Raw genomic sequence first — 19836 nt, 5'->3', positions numbered from 1 at the left:
TACTGGAGAGTGAGATGTCCACTTTTACAGGGGTAAAAAGCTGCAAGGGCAGCTTTACGCATTTTTTTTTACCTTTAAGTTTTACCCTAGAAGATGATGTACATAAACACATCATCATCAGGGGGTGATCATTAAGAGAAGAGCTGCCAGCCCCAAAACATTTCACTTCAAAACTCCATGTGTGTCTATTTTTAACTGAAGGACTACAGCTGGGGTTTCAAGACTTCTTCCTAAACTTCTTTTGTGGAAAACATTTGCGTAATGTCTCATAATGGCACGGCGCATACAGTAAGTATCACTACCGGCCTCACAAGCACACCTCGATTCTTACGCTTCTTATTACCATGCTCCATCATGCTCCATGGCACCATTAAATGAGCTCATTAAATACCTTTAGGATTACAAATCAAAGTAATTGGCAATTAGGATTTACCTAATTGTGTAAAAACTTCAAGGATCTGATGGTTTCTCACTTAGTTTGTGGCACTGCAGCAGGCCATATCACGCTGTATACTTGTTTATCAGCTGAGCCATTGTGATGATTGATGCAGACAAGCAGAACCAGCCTGTATCACATTTTGATATACTCACCACAGTAAATACTACAGCCGATGCAGTGAGAAACAGGTAGCCCGGTAACTAAAAAAGGTGTCGCTATCTCTCTGAATGATGTCGGCAAAGATATCAGGGCAACCTTGATGTCGAGGTGAGAAAATAACAAGTTTAACCAAGTTTGAGTCTCATGTCTTGTTTTCAGAGTGATGCTCCGTAAAAAAATGTTTTGAAAGAGACTACGAGTCTACAGCAGTGGTGGAATGTAACTAAGTACATTTACTCAAGTACTGTACTAAAGTACAATTTTGAGGTACATGTAGTTTAGTTTCCATTTTCTACTCCACTATAAATCAACTAATAAATTATGATATATTATAAATTAAGCTACCCAGGTGTATTTAATTAAAATTAAATTAAAAGTAATTTATATTTATTACATATTTGTATTATAAAAATATATATTTATTAAAGCATCAATAATTATAATCCATAATATAATATAATATATGTAAAAAGTTATATTCATGATTCTGAAATGGGCTATTCTGCATGCTATGTACTTTACTTACTTTACTTTGGATGTGTTAAGTATATTTTGATGATAGTAGGCTACTTTTAAAATGTAGGACTTTTACTTGTAACAGAGTATTTGTAAACTATAGTATTGCTACTTTTACTTGAGTAAAAGATCTGAATAAATTCAGCATGCTAAACATGCTCAAAAAGCAGAAGATGTCCACCATCTTAGCTTAGCATGCTAACATTTGCTAACTAGCATTTAGACTCTGGACCAGAGTGGTAGACTAACCGACATTGCCATCCAAATGAAATGTGAAAAGTTTTCATGATGGATAAAATGATTAAAACAACAAAATATTTGGATTCAATTTGGTAAGCTAATTTCAGTGTTTTCCTCTACTCTGTGTGCCTCCTATGTTAATAAATGTCTGGTTACTTTACGGCATGATGTATTTAAACACCCTAAGGCTCAGCTATGGAAACACCACCCTCTCTGAAACAGTGTGGCCATTTAAATAGAACAGTGAATCAAATTTTGCCACAGGGAATAGGAGTCCATTTTCTTAGCCTCTATCACAATATATAGAGCATTTGTACAATATATGGGCATGCCTGTGGGTTTCTCTAAATTTAGGGATTGGGCGTGATAGAACTCTTGGTACCTAATTGCTACCTCTGCACTGAGTCATAAGAGTGCACAGTAGATCTGCTACTTTATATGACACTGCAGAAGGAGCTTTTGCAAGTAGTGTGAACTGCCAAACTCCCTATTCTCTGCCTCTATTTAGCTCATGTGCAAGAGTTAACACACACACATCCTAAAATATTCAGGAAGTACCACTTATGTGTTTGTCCAAGTTGCATCTAAAAGGATTTGGTCATGCTTGAAGTACTTTTACAATTCTCATGTGCTGTTATTTCCTTGTAGATAGGGCCCCTACTTTGGGGTCGGTTGACTGAAGCTACATGCAGAGAGTTTTCTGGTAGGACAAAAAGTACAGCCAGTGTTATTCGAAGGCAGACCTGTGCTGCTGGTTCTTGACTGTGAACTTGTGAGTGCTTCAGAATACATAAATAGTCCTTCGCTATGCATTGCCCCGCCAGCTGATAAGTTTCATCATGGGAGAGAGTTCAATTAGGCCTAAAATGCACTTTTAAAACTTTGATTTGGATATAGCCTCGTTGCAGATGTTCTGATAGAATGTTCTATAATAAAATTATCAAATGTATATTTTAATTGTCATACAAATAGAATATGCCTACTGACAATTTCAAATCAAAATTAGACAAGGCGTTATAACTCTTCTTTTACCCGTTAACACATATTCTGTTTGGCATGCATGTCCTATTCTTTACTGACTTGCTCTTTTTAATTTTAAAATATAGAATGTTCTCTTTAAATCTACTCACTGTGGTTCTGAATCACAGCCAGAGTCTTTTGAAAATAGCACAGTCAGCCATCTGGTCTTTGGTGTCCTCCATTGCTGCTATAACATGGCAGCGGTAATAGAAAATCATAAAAGGCCTGAATGTGATGACAGAATAATAACAGTAGATTTAAACTGTGGCAGACCAGGCGGCCTTTTCCAGCCTAAATGACTAACACAAATGCATGTCTAGGAGCCAATAGATTGAGGTCAATAATCATTGTTTATTACCATCATTATATGAAAATGGCAAATGTTAATAAAATTGATCATTTTGCTTTTGAGTGCAGTTGAGAGAATAGCCCCGATAGAATTGTAAAGTTCCCTGCTTTGGTTTAGGACAAATGAACCCAATAAATTCCCAGGATTCCATTCAACAAATTCAGATATTGACTGTATGCTGTGTGGAATTTCCTAGTGTGCTTTATGAATAAGGAACATGGGAGAGAAGCAAAGAGAGAGAGGTGCAGGAGGTGAGGGAGAATGGATACACACAGAGGTAAATTAAATAACTTTGTGGGATTAATTTCAATAGAACTAATATCAGCAGTCATACTGATAAATACACACACACAAATTCAAAGCCATTTCACAGTTGCCTGCAATGTTGAGAAGTGGCTCGACTGGGATGGGTTCAGCCTCCTACAAACGGCTGGAATGCTAATATGCTTACAAATGGGTCAGGGGGAGATAAATGAGAGCTAACTAGGCCCTGCTAATTATGAAGTAACCAAGTCTCCACCAATCGGGTTCAAAGGCCAGAAAGGCCGGTGAACTGACTGTTTGTAGACAGGTTGGTTGCTAATTAGCTTGTACTAGTACAGCAGTTTCATGCAAGTGGGTCAGTGTAGGAGGATAGCTGATGGATGGCATCTCAAACACTTTCAGTGTTAAGGAAGGAGACACGAGTAGAATCTGATCTGCACTCTGTGTCTTTTGATCAACACCAGTTCTGAAAAACACATAAATCCCTTTTGTATGTTTGAATGTATAATATGTCAATATTAATGATCTGTTTTCAGCTATTTTCAGTATAGTTGAATTTAGCACCCATCTCTAGAAAACTCTTTATATCTGCATAGACAGGTATGTTAGCAACATTTAACCTGGGTCTCCAACTGTCAGATTGGATAGGCTCCAGTATTGTGACTGAATTTATTCATCAAATTCATTGGGTAATTAAAGATGGCACATTAATAATCCCTGTGGGACCACTTAGTAATTCTTAAAACTCCCCATTAATTATTTGGATGAACTGAAAAATAATTTGTCTGAAAAGCAACAAGACAGAAAATGTAACAATAAAAATGTGATCTTCGTAGGTAATTTAATCTCCCTTGATAGTCCAGAACAAGAATCCCTTTTCTTTCAGGTTAATATGTACACATCTCCTTAAATAGTAGTTTAATTCATCACAGACCGTGTCTTGTGCTTATGCTGCCATCTTCTGGAAAGGATTGACCTATACTGTAAAAAGAATAGACTTCACACAGGAATGTATTGTAGTTCATAACATTTGCAACACTGCTTAATCAAGCACATAATGAGCAATGAGATTTGAGGCAGTCTCTGTGAGTGTGTCAAAACACGTGAGAGACAGGGATTTCAGTATAAATATTTATGCCCGGCAAACAGATCAATGGCCATTAAAAAGGTCAAGGGCAGATGATGATGGATGCTGGCTGTATATATTGATATATTTTGACTGCAATGATGAATTACAAATGCGCCACACACTTTTGCACGCGCACACACACACACACACACATAGACGGCAGACCAAATGATAGGGATTAATTCATTGATCATGCTTAATCTGTCATAATTAATTCCATAGGAACAACTGTGATGAGAGCAAGCCTCCATTAAACAGATAAATTATTCAACATGAGGAGGAGGTGCACCCAAGATAAATGAGCGTAGCAGACTGGTGCCAGAAGTCACAGGCTAAGGCTAATTACAGTCTTTTCTTGGAAACTAGCACAGGTTAATTTACAGTTATGGTTATATGGAAATACCATATAACTGTAATTGGAGGCTCAGGTTAACATAACAGTTTATGGAAGCACTTGGGCTTCATTACAGTTGACTTTGAATAAAGTTATGTAAGATAAAGTGAAAGCACATCATAAATGTCACATTTCTTGACCTAAATACCTTTATATAGCCACGTCATTTATAGCAGAGAGGGAGAGCTGGTCCCAGTTGGAATCAAATCTCTAACCCAGTCCCAAAAGGTGTATCCTTTAAACTGTGTATTTCTTGTTTCTTTATGATCATTAAATCTTTTATACTTACAGAATTAAACCCCGGAAACTGCAATATCCTAGATAATGATCATTAACATCATTAACTTATAAAAGAGGCTAGCTTTGGCAAAGGGATTTAATGGATCATGAACGTAACAATACACCTGGGGCCAGATATATAAAACATTGTGGATTCAAGAGTAAAAGTCTGTGTATGCACAATGTAAAAATATGCATGAGCAGTCTTTGTGCCAGATTTATATATCCCTGCCTGCATATGCATTGTTCTCGATTACAAAACCCTGAAAATGTACGCAATGTACTTCGTTCCGTTCTTGGTCTACTGACTGTAACATCCTGTAAGGTTGCCAGATCAGTTTTTAGTGCTGTTATACAAATCCATTACAAACTAGTATGTATGTAATGAGTCATAAGAGACTATTGATAGTAATGAACACATATATACAGCTTTGACATTACTCACTGTAGTCCATCACAATCAGTTCAGAACTCAAATATGTGTACGCGGTGTAAACCATGCATGGGGGTTCAAGTACACATTCCAATGACAAATTATTATTTCAGTTTCTGTGTGGAACGTGGCTTACACTTTTTCTGTGTGCATGTTTTGCTTGACCCTCTAAGTGCTGAATCAAAGACAAATTGCATCGGTTAATAATATCCATCCAGTTGTATTTTTTTTATTTTTCAGCATCATTTACAGCTGTATGCAGGTACAGGGGAAAGCATTAATATTGGAGAGCATTGGAATTTTAAAATAAAAAACCTCCCTAAAGAAGTTCCCTTTCCTGCTTTTCATCTCACCTCCCCGTGTCATAATGGTATAAGTCATTAATCAGACATAATCTCTTTACAATCCTAAATATTAGGAAATAGAAAACCTGTCCTGTGAATTGCAATATTTAGATCACCTTTTTTTAATATTGTAAAATTACTTATTTTCTTATATTCATCTAAAGAACCTGGGCAGCTTTGGTTTACCAACTTGATTCAGCCTCTTCTATACGTTTTAAACGATAAAAAAAATTAGGTCCACAAAAAAAAGATTAAAACTCATTAACAGAAAAACAGCAGGGAGCTACTGATGCTGCACAGTAAAGTGCTGGTATAAACAAACTGTTGACAGCTGAACAACCCACTCTGCTGAATATGGACATAAAGGTCACTGAAATATAATTATCAGTAGATTTTACTGTACTTTAGTTCAGACTCCCACTAGACACATATAACAAGATTTTCTGAACCAAATGGTGCCAGTCATTTCAGTCAGAGAAAGCCTTGGAGAAAGAATTTCAAACCATACTGTGATCTAATAAATTCGACCTTAATAACCTACTTTGTGAAATCACAACAGATAGGTCAACCTTTAAGCTGTGGTCAACAGACTGTGTTAGAAGAAGGTTTCTCTGCACAATGGACAGGTGGACTTGTTGCTGGATGTGAACCATTTGTACTGTAGAAAGATGAGAAAAAAATAGATTAGTGTAAGAAAACTGTCAAAAAAAAAAGAAGTAAGTTCACTTTAAAACTGTATGTTGTCTTGCAATTGTATATGGTATTTGTGAGCTGTAAGATGGAAAGTGTATGACACAATCAGTAGTAGGCTGTGGAATTATGCCTTAACTTAAGTCCCAGTAAAAGGAAAAATCCTCATTGCTTATACAGACAAACTACAGTTTTTTGCCACTGCTATCATTCTCTCCCTGTTATGTGTCGTTATACACTGCATATGATGTGCTCAAAGTTTATTAATGTGCATAGTTCTTTTAAACATCTGCAGAGAAGTAGGGTTGGGTATCATTTGTTTTTTTTCCCGATATCGGTGCTAAAGCGATATTTTTAAAAACCGATGCTTTTAAAAAGAGATATATATATATATATATATATATATATATATATATATATATATATATATATATATATATATATATATATATATATACATATACATACATACATATATACATATATACATATATACATACACACACACACACACACACACACACGTATTTTACAATAACTTTGAATGCACCACGAGGCTGGCGAGGGAGGTTCACGTGAACGCACCGTCTGTGTTGTTTTTCCGACAACGGCAGCTGCAGACTCTTCTGTTACGTCTCGGTGTTGGAAAATACAGTCAACACCGTTTCAGCATTTTAACTGTGTTTAATCCAGCTGCTAGCTAACGGTAGGCTAACGTTCCATGCTGCCAAGTGTTAGGTTAACTAGCATCACATGCAGCAATGCTTCCGTTGCCTCTAACATCCGTTTCGGAGCATCACAGGGCAGCACTGGCATTTCAGTAGCACCAAAATGAGTCACCTAAATCCGTGTTAGCATTCGGTCTGGTAGATACCGGTTGTTAAAGCACCGGTGCCATATAAGCACAGAGTTTTGGTACCCAACCCTACAGAGTCACTCATGATCCCAACAGTCCACCACTGGATGTAATATGCTATTAACGCATATTTCTTACCAAACATGCTGAGTGGAATTTCTTTTTGCAGGTGCGGCAACCCTTCTTGGGCAGGGAGTAGTTGGAACCGTGGATAACAGAGAAGCAGATCATACAATCCTCTATTCCCTCGAAACGCTTGTCCACGTTGTTCTTCCATAGAGCCAGGCCCTCCATTATGCTGCCATTCTGAACAAACAAACATTAACATTTTTCTGAATTATCTCATCCGCTTTTCTTTTTTTGCTGATCCCGACATAGAAAGTATCTTCACAGCCCCCTTGGCCTGTATTGCTCAAGAAAATTTTACTGGTAGAGATATAATCTGGCTCCAGGTTGAAGAACAGACACTAGTAAATAAGTAAGTAAAATGTTCTTATAGAGCTTACTGCATTTATATCCACTGTGGTTTGTGTTTCTACCTGATGTGTGAGGTAGGTGCTTAGTTGCAGCATCCAGTTCCTCCACTGCTGTACGGCAACTCCCACTCGCCTCCCACTCTCTACAGTGATAGAGCCTAGAGGGTAGTTCTGTGGTAGCTGAATTACCAACTCAATGAAGATGTCATCCACAGAATAGGTAGCAATCACCTCCCGTGCTGCTGAGCGGGCCTTCACCTGGGGCAATGAGATAAATATATACACCGTTTGCTTTTGCCATTGGGGGTCTTTTAGTCTTAGTAAGTAACCCAAACTAGTAAAAGTTGTAATTGTAGATACACAGAGAGCAATTTATTTAAATGTTAACTTACAGTCATGCTGTCAAAGATTTGAGTGCTTGAGTGGACAGATGAGATCTCCTGGGCTGAGAGAACAGGGCTGACATATTTAATAGTGAACTTCTCCACAGCTGCGCTCACTCTCTTCTCCTGGCCGTTCCACCACAGCCGCACCATGGCAGGCAGGTCCTGCACTGTGCTATAGTATACACTGCAAGCCAGATGAGGGAGCTCCCACTCAACATTCTCGCTGTCTGTTGGCAAGAAAAACAGGAGGGGAAGTCTAAGCTTGTTTACATTGCCATGTACAGAAGTTGTGAATGTGTGTGTGCTACTTACTGTCAACAACCAGAGACTGGCTCTCTGTAAAGAAGGTTTTGGCCTCTTTTGTCTCTGGCCCCTGGCCGGGATAGATGGGGTTCTCAGGCATCAGTTTGAAAAGGTCAAGGAGGAGCTTGTTAAGGGAGCAGCTCCTCTTAAGATACTGGGCATAATGGGCTCGCAGCTAGAAAAAATCAGAAGAGCATGCAATACTGTGTCAGTTCTTCAAAGCACTTTCTCCGTGGATTATAAATTTGTTTGCGTGTATACACTTTCATATGGTAAAAAGTCAAAACCAGTTAATAAATAAATAAATAAAAAAGCCCAACATACTGGAATACATATCTGATAAGATTTATCATTCAGTCATTTATCATGACTCACATGTGAGGGTGAGGATTTGAAAAAGGTGAGGAGAAGCTTCCAGGCCAGCAAGTACCCCAGGATGCAGGAGTACTCCACACTGAGAGGCTGGACCACTGCAAACTCTCCTACTTGAACCCCTGCCAGAATACTATCACACAGTTCCTCACAGGTCGACAGGATGGCCATCAGAGATGCGGGAGGAGAACTGAACACAGAAATGAAGCAGAACTGTAAGAATAATGTAAAAATATAACATGTTATTTCCAAAATATTTTTTTGTCTGATACTGAAGGAACTCAAATGACAATACCTAGGATCCAGTTACTATCACTTATGTGTGAAACCCACAGTAATATGATTTTCTCCATTTACTTACAGACATGGCTCATCTCTATCATCATCAGACTTGTTGGTGTCTCCTTCCCCATCGCACTCAGGCAGCTGAGGCATGACCCTTGTATTGACAATAAGCAACTGTGTTAATTTTTCTTTTATATATATCGTGGTAAGGATGAGGTGATCATTCCCAACCTGCTGTGGGGCCCTAAATATCACAGGAAAGGTGTAAAACTTTGTTCATAACACAGTCCTAAGGTAGTTTTTAGCAGAAATGTTGTTTGTTTTTTCTGTTAATTTAAGGAAAAGTTACCAACGTTTGACCACTGATACACACTCTCAAACAAAATCCTTACTTTTCTAACAAGTGATAGACAGTGATCTGCAGAGGCCTGGCCTTAAACAGAAGCAGAGGACAGAAAGTGTTGAGGAGCGTCTGGAGGCGCTCTGGCAGGTTTGTCTTCTGGTCTGCTATGAACCGTGGTGGCAGGGAGTTCTGTTTTAGCAGCTGCACAGGCATATATGTCAGAGCTACGCCAACTGACTGCAGTACCGCCAATGGGAAAACAGGGTCATCCGGTTCAGGGAAGGCATCTGCATTTAGAGAACAGACAGAAATGTGCCTGCTTGTATCATTGCAATGACACGCATATATGTTTATTTAAGAAATACCATATTACCTAGGATTATGCTAAATGAAAAGCAACTAAAAAGGAACCTACAGTTTCAAGCTAGGCTCATTTCCCAAAGACTGTCATCTCCTCAAATATAAAACACACACACACACACACACACACACACACACACACCTGTGATATTGATAGGCAGAGGAAACAGCAGGTTGTAGATTCCTTCTACAAAGAAGTCTGTCCATTCATTGAGCAGTTCGGACGGCAGCTTCTCTAGTACATCGGGCGAAGATGACGTGAAGAACTGGTTCAGCTTCACTATCAATTCAGCGTTCTCACACATGAACAGCTGCACCCATGGGTTCCACAGACTGCTCACATTCTCGCTGGCAGTCTGAAATTGGAAGCAAGCAAATTAAGTCAAAGACAGTGAGGGACCGCATATTAAAGCCATTAATAACGAACAAAACATAACATTTTTATCAGAAACAACCGAGTAGCTTAGTGAGTAGTCTAACATTTCAATACCTGAGGTCAAGAGTTCACCCAGTGTTTCCTATATGTTGATTTGACCGTGGCCACGGCAACATTTATGCCCCCCTCAGTATCAGAAATAGGGTTGAATTGTTAGAGTGCATGTCGGAGAATAGCGCAGACATGCGTTTCACACCGCGAGCGGGCACGCGCGTCACCCGGCAGAAAACGGGAGAAAGGAAAAAGAGACGCTGTCCGGATGATAAGCCAGTTGAGAGGGCGTGTGTACGTCCTTGAGAACTGTAAGTCCTATAACTTATGTTGTCACTTCATTGTTAGCTGGTGATTCTTCACCTGCTAGCTAAACTGCACGTGGCTGTTGATTCGATAGCGATTGCTCAACGCCCTTGCTCACGTTTGTATTTTAGGTGCATTATTTACATGCTGAAGTAGTGACACTGCATTAAGATAATGTAATTAATAGTGGGTTTATTGTTATTTGCTACAGAATGCTTAGCCTATTTGTCAAGATCAAAGTTGGCCTATATAGTAACTCAAAAAATACAGTTCAATCACAACAGAAAATATGCCTCATTGTGTGTGTGCGTGTGTGAATAAATATATTTGTTTGTGTTGCAGCGAAGTGTCAGTTCTGTTCCCATGACAGGAAGCATCCAGCCTGGAGCTGACAATGGTCTCTGGCCTTAAAGTCACAAAACCATACAACATGTATGATCTAGTGTATGGCTCACCTCCAACCAGGCTAACATAGAGCAGAGCAAGAAGTCCCACTGGCTGCTCCCGAGAACTGTTGGAAAATGAGTCACCAGCCAGGACAAGAAACGCATCATCTCCACAGCAATGTTCAACTGTTCTGCAGTTGCTTTAGACAGGTCACTGAAATACCAAGATGTGACAAATATAGATATATCAGTAGAAAACATCTAAACTTGGACAGTGTTTCAAGAGATATAATAGACAAAAACAGTGTGTAAATGTTTGTGTGGTTTATGTGTTTACATTACCTGTTAAAGAGAAACCAGTCCTCCTTGCTGTTCCTCCACTCCATCACTGTGGCCAGGATAGCCTGCACAACCTCCTCCTCTACTTGGGTGTTGGCTTTTAGACAGCACAGCAGCACCGCCAGACACCCATACACATCTGTAACACACAGGCCAAAATTATCATTTGCTTGGTTCAAGTCCAAAATGTCCACGTATGCATATGTGTGTGTTTATGTGTGTATTCTCACCATCATTCTCTTGCCAGTTGATTATTCCAGCAGTTGCCAGAGCAACGAGAGTCTCTCTGTCTTTCTGGGTCATGGTGGGGCATAGCACCTGGAGCGTGCTCAGTTTGCTTTGAGATACTGGGAACAAACTGACCAAACACATATCATTTTTAATATACAACAGTGGTGGTGAGAGTGGTCATATAACAGATCTGAGTGTGAAATTAAAAACACTTAAAAGAAATTATTCACCTGTCTGAACTGCCGTAAAGCTCCCTCAGGGTTGCACTGTGAGTGTCTGCCAAGTTGTTGATGTGGATGTAGTTCTCTAGAGTCAGAGACCATAAACCTCCATCTTCCACGGACCTACAGTGTAACAATACAACACACATATATTCAGTGGATATAGTTTCAAATAATTGCCTGGGAAAATAAACATATGCATATAAATCAGTAATTCCTCCGAAGCTGATAAATATATTAAATATATAGTTCTTTTTTGTAATCAGCTATTTTTATTGATTGCATGGACATGTATTTTGAAGAGGCTCCAGAAAAGCTCTGTTGTATGTAGAAAATCATGTGTTAATCTTGTGTGTAGCTCACCTTGAGTAGAGTGTCCCCAGCACATCTTTCATTTGAACCTGGCTCTGGAGTCCCTAACAGCCCCGAGTCAGTCAGCAGGCTGAGATAGGCAGGGATGTATTCTACCTCCCTACACCACTGCAGTGCATACAACAGTTCTGAAACTGCCAAAGAAAAGCATACATATACAAACATATTAAACAGCATCATAGATTAACATGGACATAAAAAACACATATTACAGAAACTTTGTGTGCGTGCGTCTGTTCGTTTTGAATCTCAAATTAAAACACTATGTGCTAAAAGGAAAGTTTGTGTACCTGTGTGGTTAAGGTTTGGCAAGAGTGAAGGACATTCTGTGTCTCGTTTGTCACGAGGTATGGATGCAGCAGTCTGGGCCACCCTCCCCAATAGGGCACAGGCACATAGGTGGGCTGGCAGCCTAGTTGACACCTTAAACTTCCAGATGTCCACGGAGGGTTTTTCGCAAACTCCTCTGTAACGACTAGACAGTAAGGGGGTTTTGATCCACTGCAGAGGACAGAAAAAAAGAGGAACAACAATGCATGAATGTCAAGTGTTTTGTGTGGAGAATCTAATTAAAGCAGGATCCTTCCAAAACAAAATGTTTGCAACCATTGCATGCTAGTGCCTGAATCAATTGTTTTCCTTAAGTAAGGATGATGGATTGGCTGGCTCACCTGAGGAGGTAAAGCTTGTCTGATTCTTGTCCATTCTGTCTGGCTGGGCGTCAGGTGTGTAAAGAACTGGATGAGGAGGGGGGAATCTTGATCGCAGACAGAGATGATTGTCTCTACTAGGTTCTGTACAGCCAAAATAAGAAGCTGCAAACTAGAACACAACACCAAGAAAAGTTAGCAAGAACTACAACAAAGCCCGGGGATAGAATTTTTTATTTTTTTACAGAAGGAGTTAAGTTACCTTTTAATATCCAGAGAGACGGTGAGTAGTTGGTTTGTCACCCAAAGGGCTGCACTGTGCAGGAAACCACCTTCCTTGACCTCATTTTCAGAGTGCTGGACCAATGACTGGACCCCAGCCACACACACTTTCCTCAGCTTATCTAAAAGTGAGTCTTTGAAAGCAATATCAACAACAATTAGTCATTTAGCTTCCCTGAAAAGTATATATATTGCATTATGCAAGTGCCTACCAGACAGGTGAGTGTGTGTTTGATCTTGGGCAGTGAGCTGGAAGACCGTGAGCAAGAGTTCCTCAGCAGAGAGAAGTAGAAGACAGTCTTGTACAGAAGAGAAGAATGTGGAGGCCACATCACAGATGAAGCAGATGAGTGGCTCCATGTTGCCTGCATCTGACAGACTCTTGGTCTCAGACAGAGTGGCATGGAGCCTCTCTAAGATCTTCTCCATGTACACCTCCCCTATCAGAGACTCTGGGCAAATAAAAACAGATCAAAAAGATGATTATATAGTTTGGTGACTGATAGGAAAATTCACCCTAAAAAAAACATTTGCTGATTTGCTGCTGTGTGTCTGTGTTTACCGTTGTTGTGGTGCTGAGAGAGGACCAGGCTGATAAGTGTCCAACTGTGGTTGCTGGTAGAAGAGGTAGAGCTGGGTGAGCTGGGTGAGCTGCATCCCACTTTGCACAGCTCCTCAGTCAATCCCAGGAGTCGCTCGCCCAGAACTGAACCTTTCAGCCAGTCATGACAGCTCTTAAGAGTCTCAGGATCTGTACATACCTGACAGATAGTAGATAGATGGATAGTAGCACAGATGTTTATAACAATGTACATTATATGTATAGGTAGATAACACACTTTGATCTGTGTAAATAAAAAGACACATACCCTCTGTATAATTTGCAGGATAATTCCCCACTGTAAATCCATCTAGAAACCAGAGGGAAGAGCATACATGTCAGCAAAGAAACAACAGCACCATTAGAGTGTAGAGGGATAATCACGCTGCACATGAAAGATCTGAATCAACGTCAGGTCATATGTAATGACGTGCATCTTGTTACCGTGGTGATGTGGTTGAGGATGCGGGTGGTCTCTTGCTGGCTGCAGCTGTAGAGTGAGCTGAAGACCATCTCCACCAGGTGTTCAGTGTCTCTGCGCCCTTTCTCAGCCAGCCACACCACCACCCGCTCCAGCAGGAATTGCATTGCTCGATTCTTCATAATCACCTCGTCCCTCTGCTCACGGTCCATATTTTTGTCATCCAATTCGACCAATGTCTAAGACGAGCACAGTTTGGGGGGGAAAAAAATCAATTGCATCATGGAATTGTTAGAAAAATACTTTCCATATTTAATCCTATGGGCCATACTAGTGTTTTTGCATGTTCAAGCCCATTAATTAAAACATACACTCTTATCTTTAATTGTCAAATATGACTTACACTAAAGACCCTGGGTGTGTGGAAAGACTGCAGGAGAAGAGAGAGGAAAACAAGATGTCTCTCTGAGGTTCTCTCGGTCACATGCACCAGGCACAGTTGTGCCAGCTGACACACTACATCCTCAAAATGCTGGGTGCGTAGTGAACCAAATGCCTTCTCATTCACCAGCTCCGACACTGTCTGAACAGGCTTCTCAAGTCCCCTTTTATCATTGTCCTCTGGCTCAGAGAAACAGATCTTGACAGATTTCTTCTTCTGGATGAGCTTTCCTTTTACTCTCTCAGGGTAGCGCATTACCTGAAGACATAAGAGTAAGTGAGTATTTACTGTGGCATGGTGTTTTCTGTTACACTTATACACATATTAATCTGCTGTATCGTTGTAGGTCTGAACCAGAGATTCCCCAAAACCAAACTTACCTGCAGCAAGGTGGCTACCCCTTCCAAAGCTTGTGGATCTGCATCCTCATTGTCGGCATAACGAACAAACAAAAGACCAAGCCCCTCCCAGAAGTCTGCCAGAAGTTCTTGAAAGACATGGCTGCTGCCATTAGCTTCATCTTCACTATGTAGGCCTGCCCTTCTCTCCCAGGATACAAGCATTTCAGTGACCAGAAGGAAAAGAGGACCATTTTGAAGGGAGGGATTGCCAAGAGCTTTTTCTAGTAGTGGCAGGAGCTACAAAAACAAAATACACAACGTAAGACAGATAGAGACTTAAGTAGCTCTGACATGATGGGAAACATATGTGCAACTGTGTGATCCCACCTGCTGTGAAATAAGCATGGTTCGTATTTTTTTCTGTTCCTGCTCTTCTTCTGAATTGTGCAGTATGCAGTACCTCAAGCACTCAACAACAGAAGTCACTATAACTGCACTTTCCGATGGGCTTGTCGCTGCACGCTCACTAGACAGACTAAGACAAACACACAGACACCAAAGGTTATAGAGTGTGATACAGGAATTATGGTGTATAACTTGTACACTTGCAAGGGTATTGTTATCAATATATCTGAAGATATAAAAAGTCTACAAAAGTGTTAAGTAAAAATTCTTATTATTAATTTTCATAGATCATAATTAAAATTTGCATACAAATATTGATTTGACAGACAGAATTTTCTAAAATTACAACACAATATGAGCATATTGTCACAATAAGGTTAACTTTAATATTCGATAAATAATAACAATATTCAATTATCACCCAGCCCAAGTGTACAACAAATTACCCTTGTATGAACGAAGAGAAGAAGGTGGTGTAGAAGTCCAAGGTTGGCTCAGTGACCTGTTGGGGCAGTTTGCTGATGAGCGGCATTAGATTAGGATGGAGTGCTTTAGCCATGCCTTTGCCACCCTCTTTTAGTAGAACCCAAAGTTTAGGTAAGAAGCCCTTCTTGGCATTCACATGTGTCCAGCAATCCTGAAATAGGAGCAGGAAAATATAAGATTAGATGCCACTCAAATATAAATCTCCTTTGGTATCACACACATTTGTCACTCTAGTAATACTGGTTAATACAACTCCTCCTTGCACTACTGTAATCAGTGTTTCCTTTAGGTGTCTCCCCCCACACCCATGAAATGGAACTGACACTTTGCTGCAACACAAACAAATATATTTATTCACCTCTATTCACACACACAATGAGGCATATTTTCAGTTGTGATTGAACTGTATTTTTTTAGTTACTATATAGGCCAACTTTGAGCTTGACATATAGGCTAAGCATTCTGTAGCAAATAACAATAAACCCACTATTAATTACATTATCTTAATAATAAAACGTTCTCCGACATGCACTCTAACAATGCAGCCCTATTTCTGATACCGTGGGGGGCAGAAATGTTGCCGTGGGGGGCCGCCACAGTCAAATCAACATAGAGGAAACACTGTAATAATAACATAGAGGGTAAACAACATTACAGAAGACCTTGACAATAAAATGGCAGTAGCATTAGTATACAGTGCATGTGAGGTCACCCTTTAAACTCAAGCTTACATGGATTGTAGACACGACATGAAGAACAGCCTCCCACACAGGAGGCAGCACTACAGGATCTGTGTCGTCAATGCTGAGGAGAACAGTGGCGCAGAGTCGTGCCGCTTCAGCCTGGACCAGTCCTGGAGTGAACTCGCACAGGGCACACACCATCTCGAAAAATGCCCCTCGCACCTGTGGAGCAACACAAAGTAGTAATCATTCTTCACAACTAACTCATTATTGCACGTATATTAGGTGGCATTTGGCAGCACAAACAGATATAATTTAACTTCTCACACAGTTGTGTTATGGTTAACAAAATATAAACTACAAAGAATTAGTTAACTTTGTAGGATAAAACATTTTTACATAATCTGTGTGTGCAAACTAGCAGGACATTTTCTTCTTAACATGTTGCCTTTACATGTAAATGTAGCCACAGTAACAAGAGCACCTAAGATAAATTCCATGTTACCAAAGATAAATTGGATAGTCAAAAAGTCACTCAGGGTGTTTGGAATTATAGGGAACCTGATGGCTTCTTTACGGTGGGGTTAGCATAGATATTGGGGTATGACATATTATCCCTTACAATCGTTGCAAAAAACAACCTTTAATTCAAAGTGGAAGAGACCTTATTTTAGGTGAATGAAACTACATTATGCATATACCAGGTGAACTAGTTTATGAGTCCTATTTAATGCCAGTACCTGTGGTGTCTTGTGTTTGCTGTACTTCCAGAACTTCCCAGAGTTAAGAAGATGTGCTAGTCGTTCCTCCATGGCCGTCCTGTCACTCTGGAGCAGCAGGGAGAGCAGTCTCTTCACCCCCAATAGAGAACTGGTCAGCATGCGTACATATTTGCCTTCTCTCTCATCCTCTGTTACACTTCTAGAGAACAGGGGAAACCAGAGCATCAGCAAAGACTATGACGGACTGTACTATTGTTATGCCTACACAGTGAGAGGAATGGACACAGAGACTATAATGAGCTAAACTTACTGTGGATCGCTCAGTGTGTCTGCTGTTTCCTTTAACAAAATATCTTGAAGTACCTGCAATATATGAACAACAACAATTTAATGTTACATTTAGTTCATTAGGTTACCCCCTTGTCCGCAAAAGCCACCACTACTACTCACGTTAAGGATCTCCTCCTTGCAGAAGCTGAGCGCCTCAGGCTGTTTGGTGGGTGAGAAAGCAGCCTGGAAGGCCTGGCACGCAGCAGAGGCTGCAGGTGTGTAAGTGTCACACTGGGACAGAATCCAGTGACCCATCAAGCTCTTCAGAAAGGGGGCCAAGCTGCGACGTACTTTCAGCACCAGCTGCTCAAGGGCCTGCTGGGTGGCCTCCCTGATCCGGCGATCGTGGTCCTGATAGACATAATGATGAAGACAAAATGATCCTAATGTAGACACACCTCAAACACTTGCACAAATTAAAGTCCCATTGAAATGTCATCCTTAATTTTAGCGTGGTTTCCAGGCAACCTGTTGTTTAGAGATATTCCCCATTATTTGAAATGGGATACTTTACTTAATTTGCTAGGCAGGATGGGACCATATGGATGGGACTGATCAAAATGTATGATGGTAGTTGGAGTGTTTATTTACATGTTTAAGATGCACTGTGACATTGATACAAAAAGGCATTCATGAATGTGTGGTGAATGACCAGCTCACCACGGATATCTTGCAGTAAATTCTTGGCCAGTATGGCAGGACTCCTTTAACCTCTTCAGAATCCCGTTCCTGACACATAGACCCAAAGTCCTGAACAGCCTGAGAAGAGGACACATCTTCAAGACACTTGGACCAAAAAAACAGCCTGGGGTGACTTCAACATACCCAGAAAAAGATTGCTTTTCACGTACACTGTATGTTCAATGGTAGCTTGTAGCATACTGTATGTACATGGTAGTTGTGTGTTACATGTGGTTGACTCCACATAGAAGACCATAAAGTAAGTTTAAACTCACTTTCAGTCTGGTAACCGCATCCCTCTTAGAGAGTTTTCTGAGCACCAGTCGGAAGTCAGCATCTACCAGGTTGTCTATCTCCTCCACGCCGTGGACTGCGGGGACATAACTCAGCTCCGAAGTAACCGTTGTGTCGAAGCCCACGAACCCCGGGATGATACCACTCTCCCGGGTCAGTACTTCAGCAGCCCGACCGCTACTAGACGGCTAGAATCGAGATTGAAACGTTCCATAAAGGTAGAAACGAGGTTATGGAAAAGTTGGTACAAAACAGCCACACGTAGCCTTAACTAACGTTAGCTGTTAACGTGAAGTTTACATTAGCTTGTGCTCGTGTTTGTTGCTAGCAATCTTAACGTTACTTTAACACTGTAACGTTAGCTACCTTAACTTACAAACATTGTACTTACCCGAACATTTCCTTTAGTTCGCTGTTTATTCTTACCCCCCATGGATAACGTTACGCATTAATCTTAAAAGTATCAGTTACTTATGTTTCGGTAATACACATAGACCGTATGGTGATACAGAGCGAAAGCCACTGATCGTGGTTATATGATGGAACTGAAGACTTCCTGTCTAAATCTTTCAAAATAAAGAGTCATCCTCACAATCTAGCTAATGCATGTCTACTATGGTCTGACTCTGTACCATCATGCATATAAAACGGTCTGTACTAAGAAAAAAAAGCTTCTTGCCCTCAAAGTCATCCATAGCCTACTGTACAATCGTGGCATTTGTTGACAAATCTGTTACAAGTTTTCACAATTTTTTCTTTGGATAAAAAACTGTTTCCTACGGAGCCCCAGACATGACATCCGAAAAAAATAAAATAATTTGTGGCCACAATATACTAATTTGTGGCCACGAAATGCTAATTTGTGGTGTTGTGGAAAATCTCTTTGGTGTTCGGTGATGAAGCTGGAAAATGAAAATAAGTTTGTCTGACACGCTGGAGTTCTCCAAGTTATTTTCTTTATTCTTTTGCAAAAGAAGGTGACAGTTTAACATACTGACAAGCAATCTGAGAAAGTGTGTCAGTGAACAAAGAAACTTCAGGGTTTTTATAGCTGAGCATGAGATGGGAGGGATTGTTTTCCTGCTGACACTGCTTCTTTTACTGCTGAGTCTTGAGCTTTTTGTGGAAGCCTTCTTCAGGTTGCTGAAAGCCTACTCGTAGAGCTGAGCCCTGAGGCTTTCTGTGTAAGGCTTCCTCGAGTTGCGGAAAACATCCTCAGCCCTCTGCTTCATGTAGAGTGTGCATGAGGGAGACAGAGGGGGCCGCATAGGCTTGCATGACAGATACAGGAGAAGCTATGATCACTTTTTTAGAGTAATAGAGTACTATACTAAATCCTTATAACTGATATATTATATAGAAAACAGAGTAAATATTGTATAGTATAAAGTTAATATATATATAAAATGATGAGAATATAAAAAAACATGGAGTAATGGATAAAATATGAAAGAAATATCACACATAAGTATGACAGATAAAAACTTTCCACTACAGTGGCCATGAAATACTAATTTGTGGCCACAATATACAAATTTGTGGCCACAAAATACTAATTTGTGGGTAGTTATGTAATCCC

At 40.2% G+C, this 19836-nt stretch overlaps 1 protein-coding gene across 1 annotated transcript; it reads right to left on the bottom strand.

The window, feature by feature from the left end:
• Window positions 1-5431: 5431 nt before the first annotated feature.
• On the bottom strand, window positions 5432-18865 carry ltn1 (listerin E3 ubiquitin protein ligase 1). The gene is made up of 33 exons (XM_028595937.1): window positions 18649-18865; window positions 18239-18445; window positions 17943-18041; window positions 17403-17633; window positions 17263-17315; window positions 16971-17151; window positions 16279-16452; window positions 15508-15698; window positions 15044-15191; window positions 14696-14953; window positions 14277-14573; window positions 13897-14112; window positions 13721-13762; window positions 13414-13612; window positions 13064-13303; window positions 12832-12985; window positions 12591-12741; window positions 12210-12420; window positions 11911-12053; window positions 11837-11865; window positions 11557-11670; window positions 11326-11453; window positions 11099-11234; window positions 10826-10970; window positions 9780-9993; window positions 9327-9564; window positions 9011-9088; window positions 8653-8839; window positions 8287-8452; window positions 7981-8201; window positions 7652-7846; window positions 7251-7418; window positions 5432-6224 (listed from the first exon to the last, which is right to left on the bottom strand). The coding sequence occupies exons 1-33, from the start codon at window positions 18688-18690 to the stop codon at window positions 6162-6164; spliced, it is 5319 nt and encodes a 1772-aa protein (XP_028451738.1). The 5' UTR covers window positions 18691-18865; the 3' UTR covers window positions 5432-6161.
• Between the last annotated feature and the right edge of the window lie 971 nt (window positions 18866-19836).

Source organism: Perca flavescens, chromosome 13, assembly GCF_004354835.1.
Source record: "Perca flavescens isolate YP-PL-M2 chromosome 13, PFLA_1.0, whole genome shotgun sequence".
NCBI classification, from domain to species: Eukaryota; Metazoa; Chordata; class Actinopteri; order Perciformes; family Percidae; genus Perca; species Perca flavescens.
This window is presented reverse-complemented; position numbering and strand designations above follow the sequence as displayed.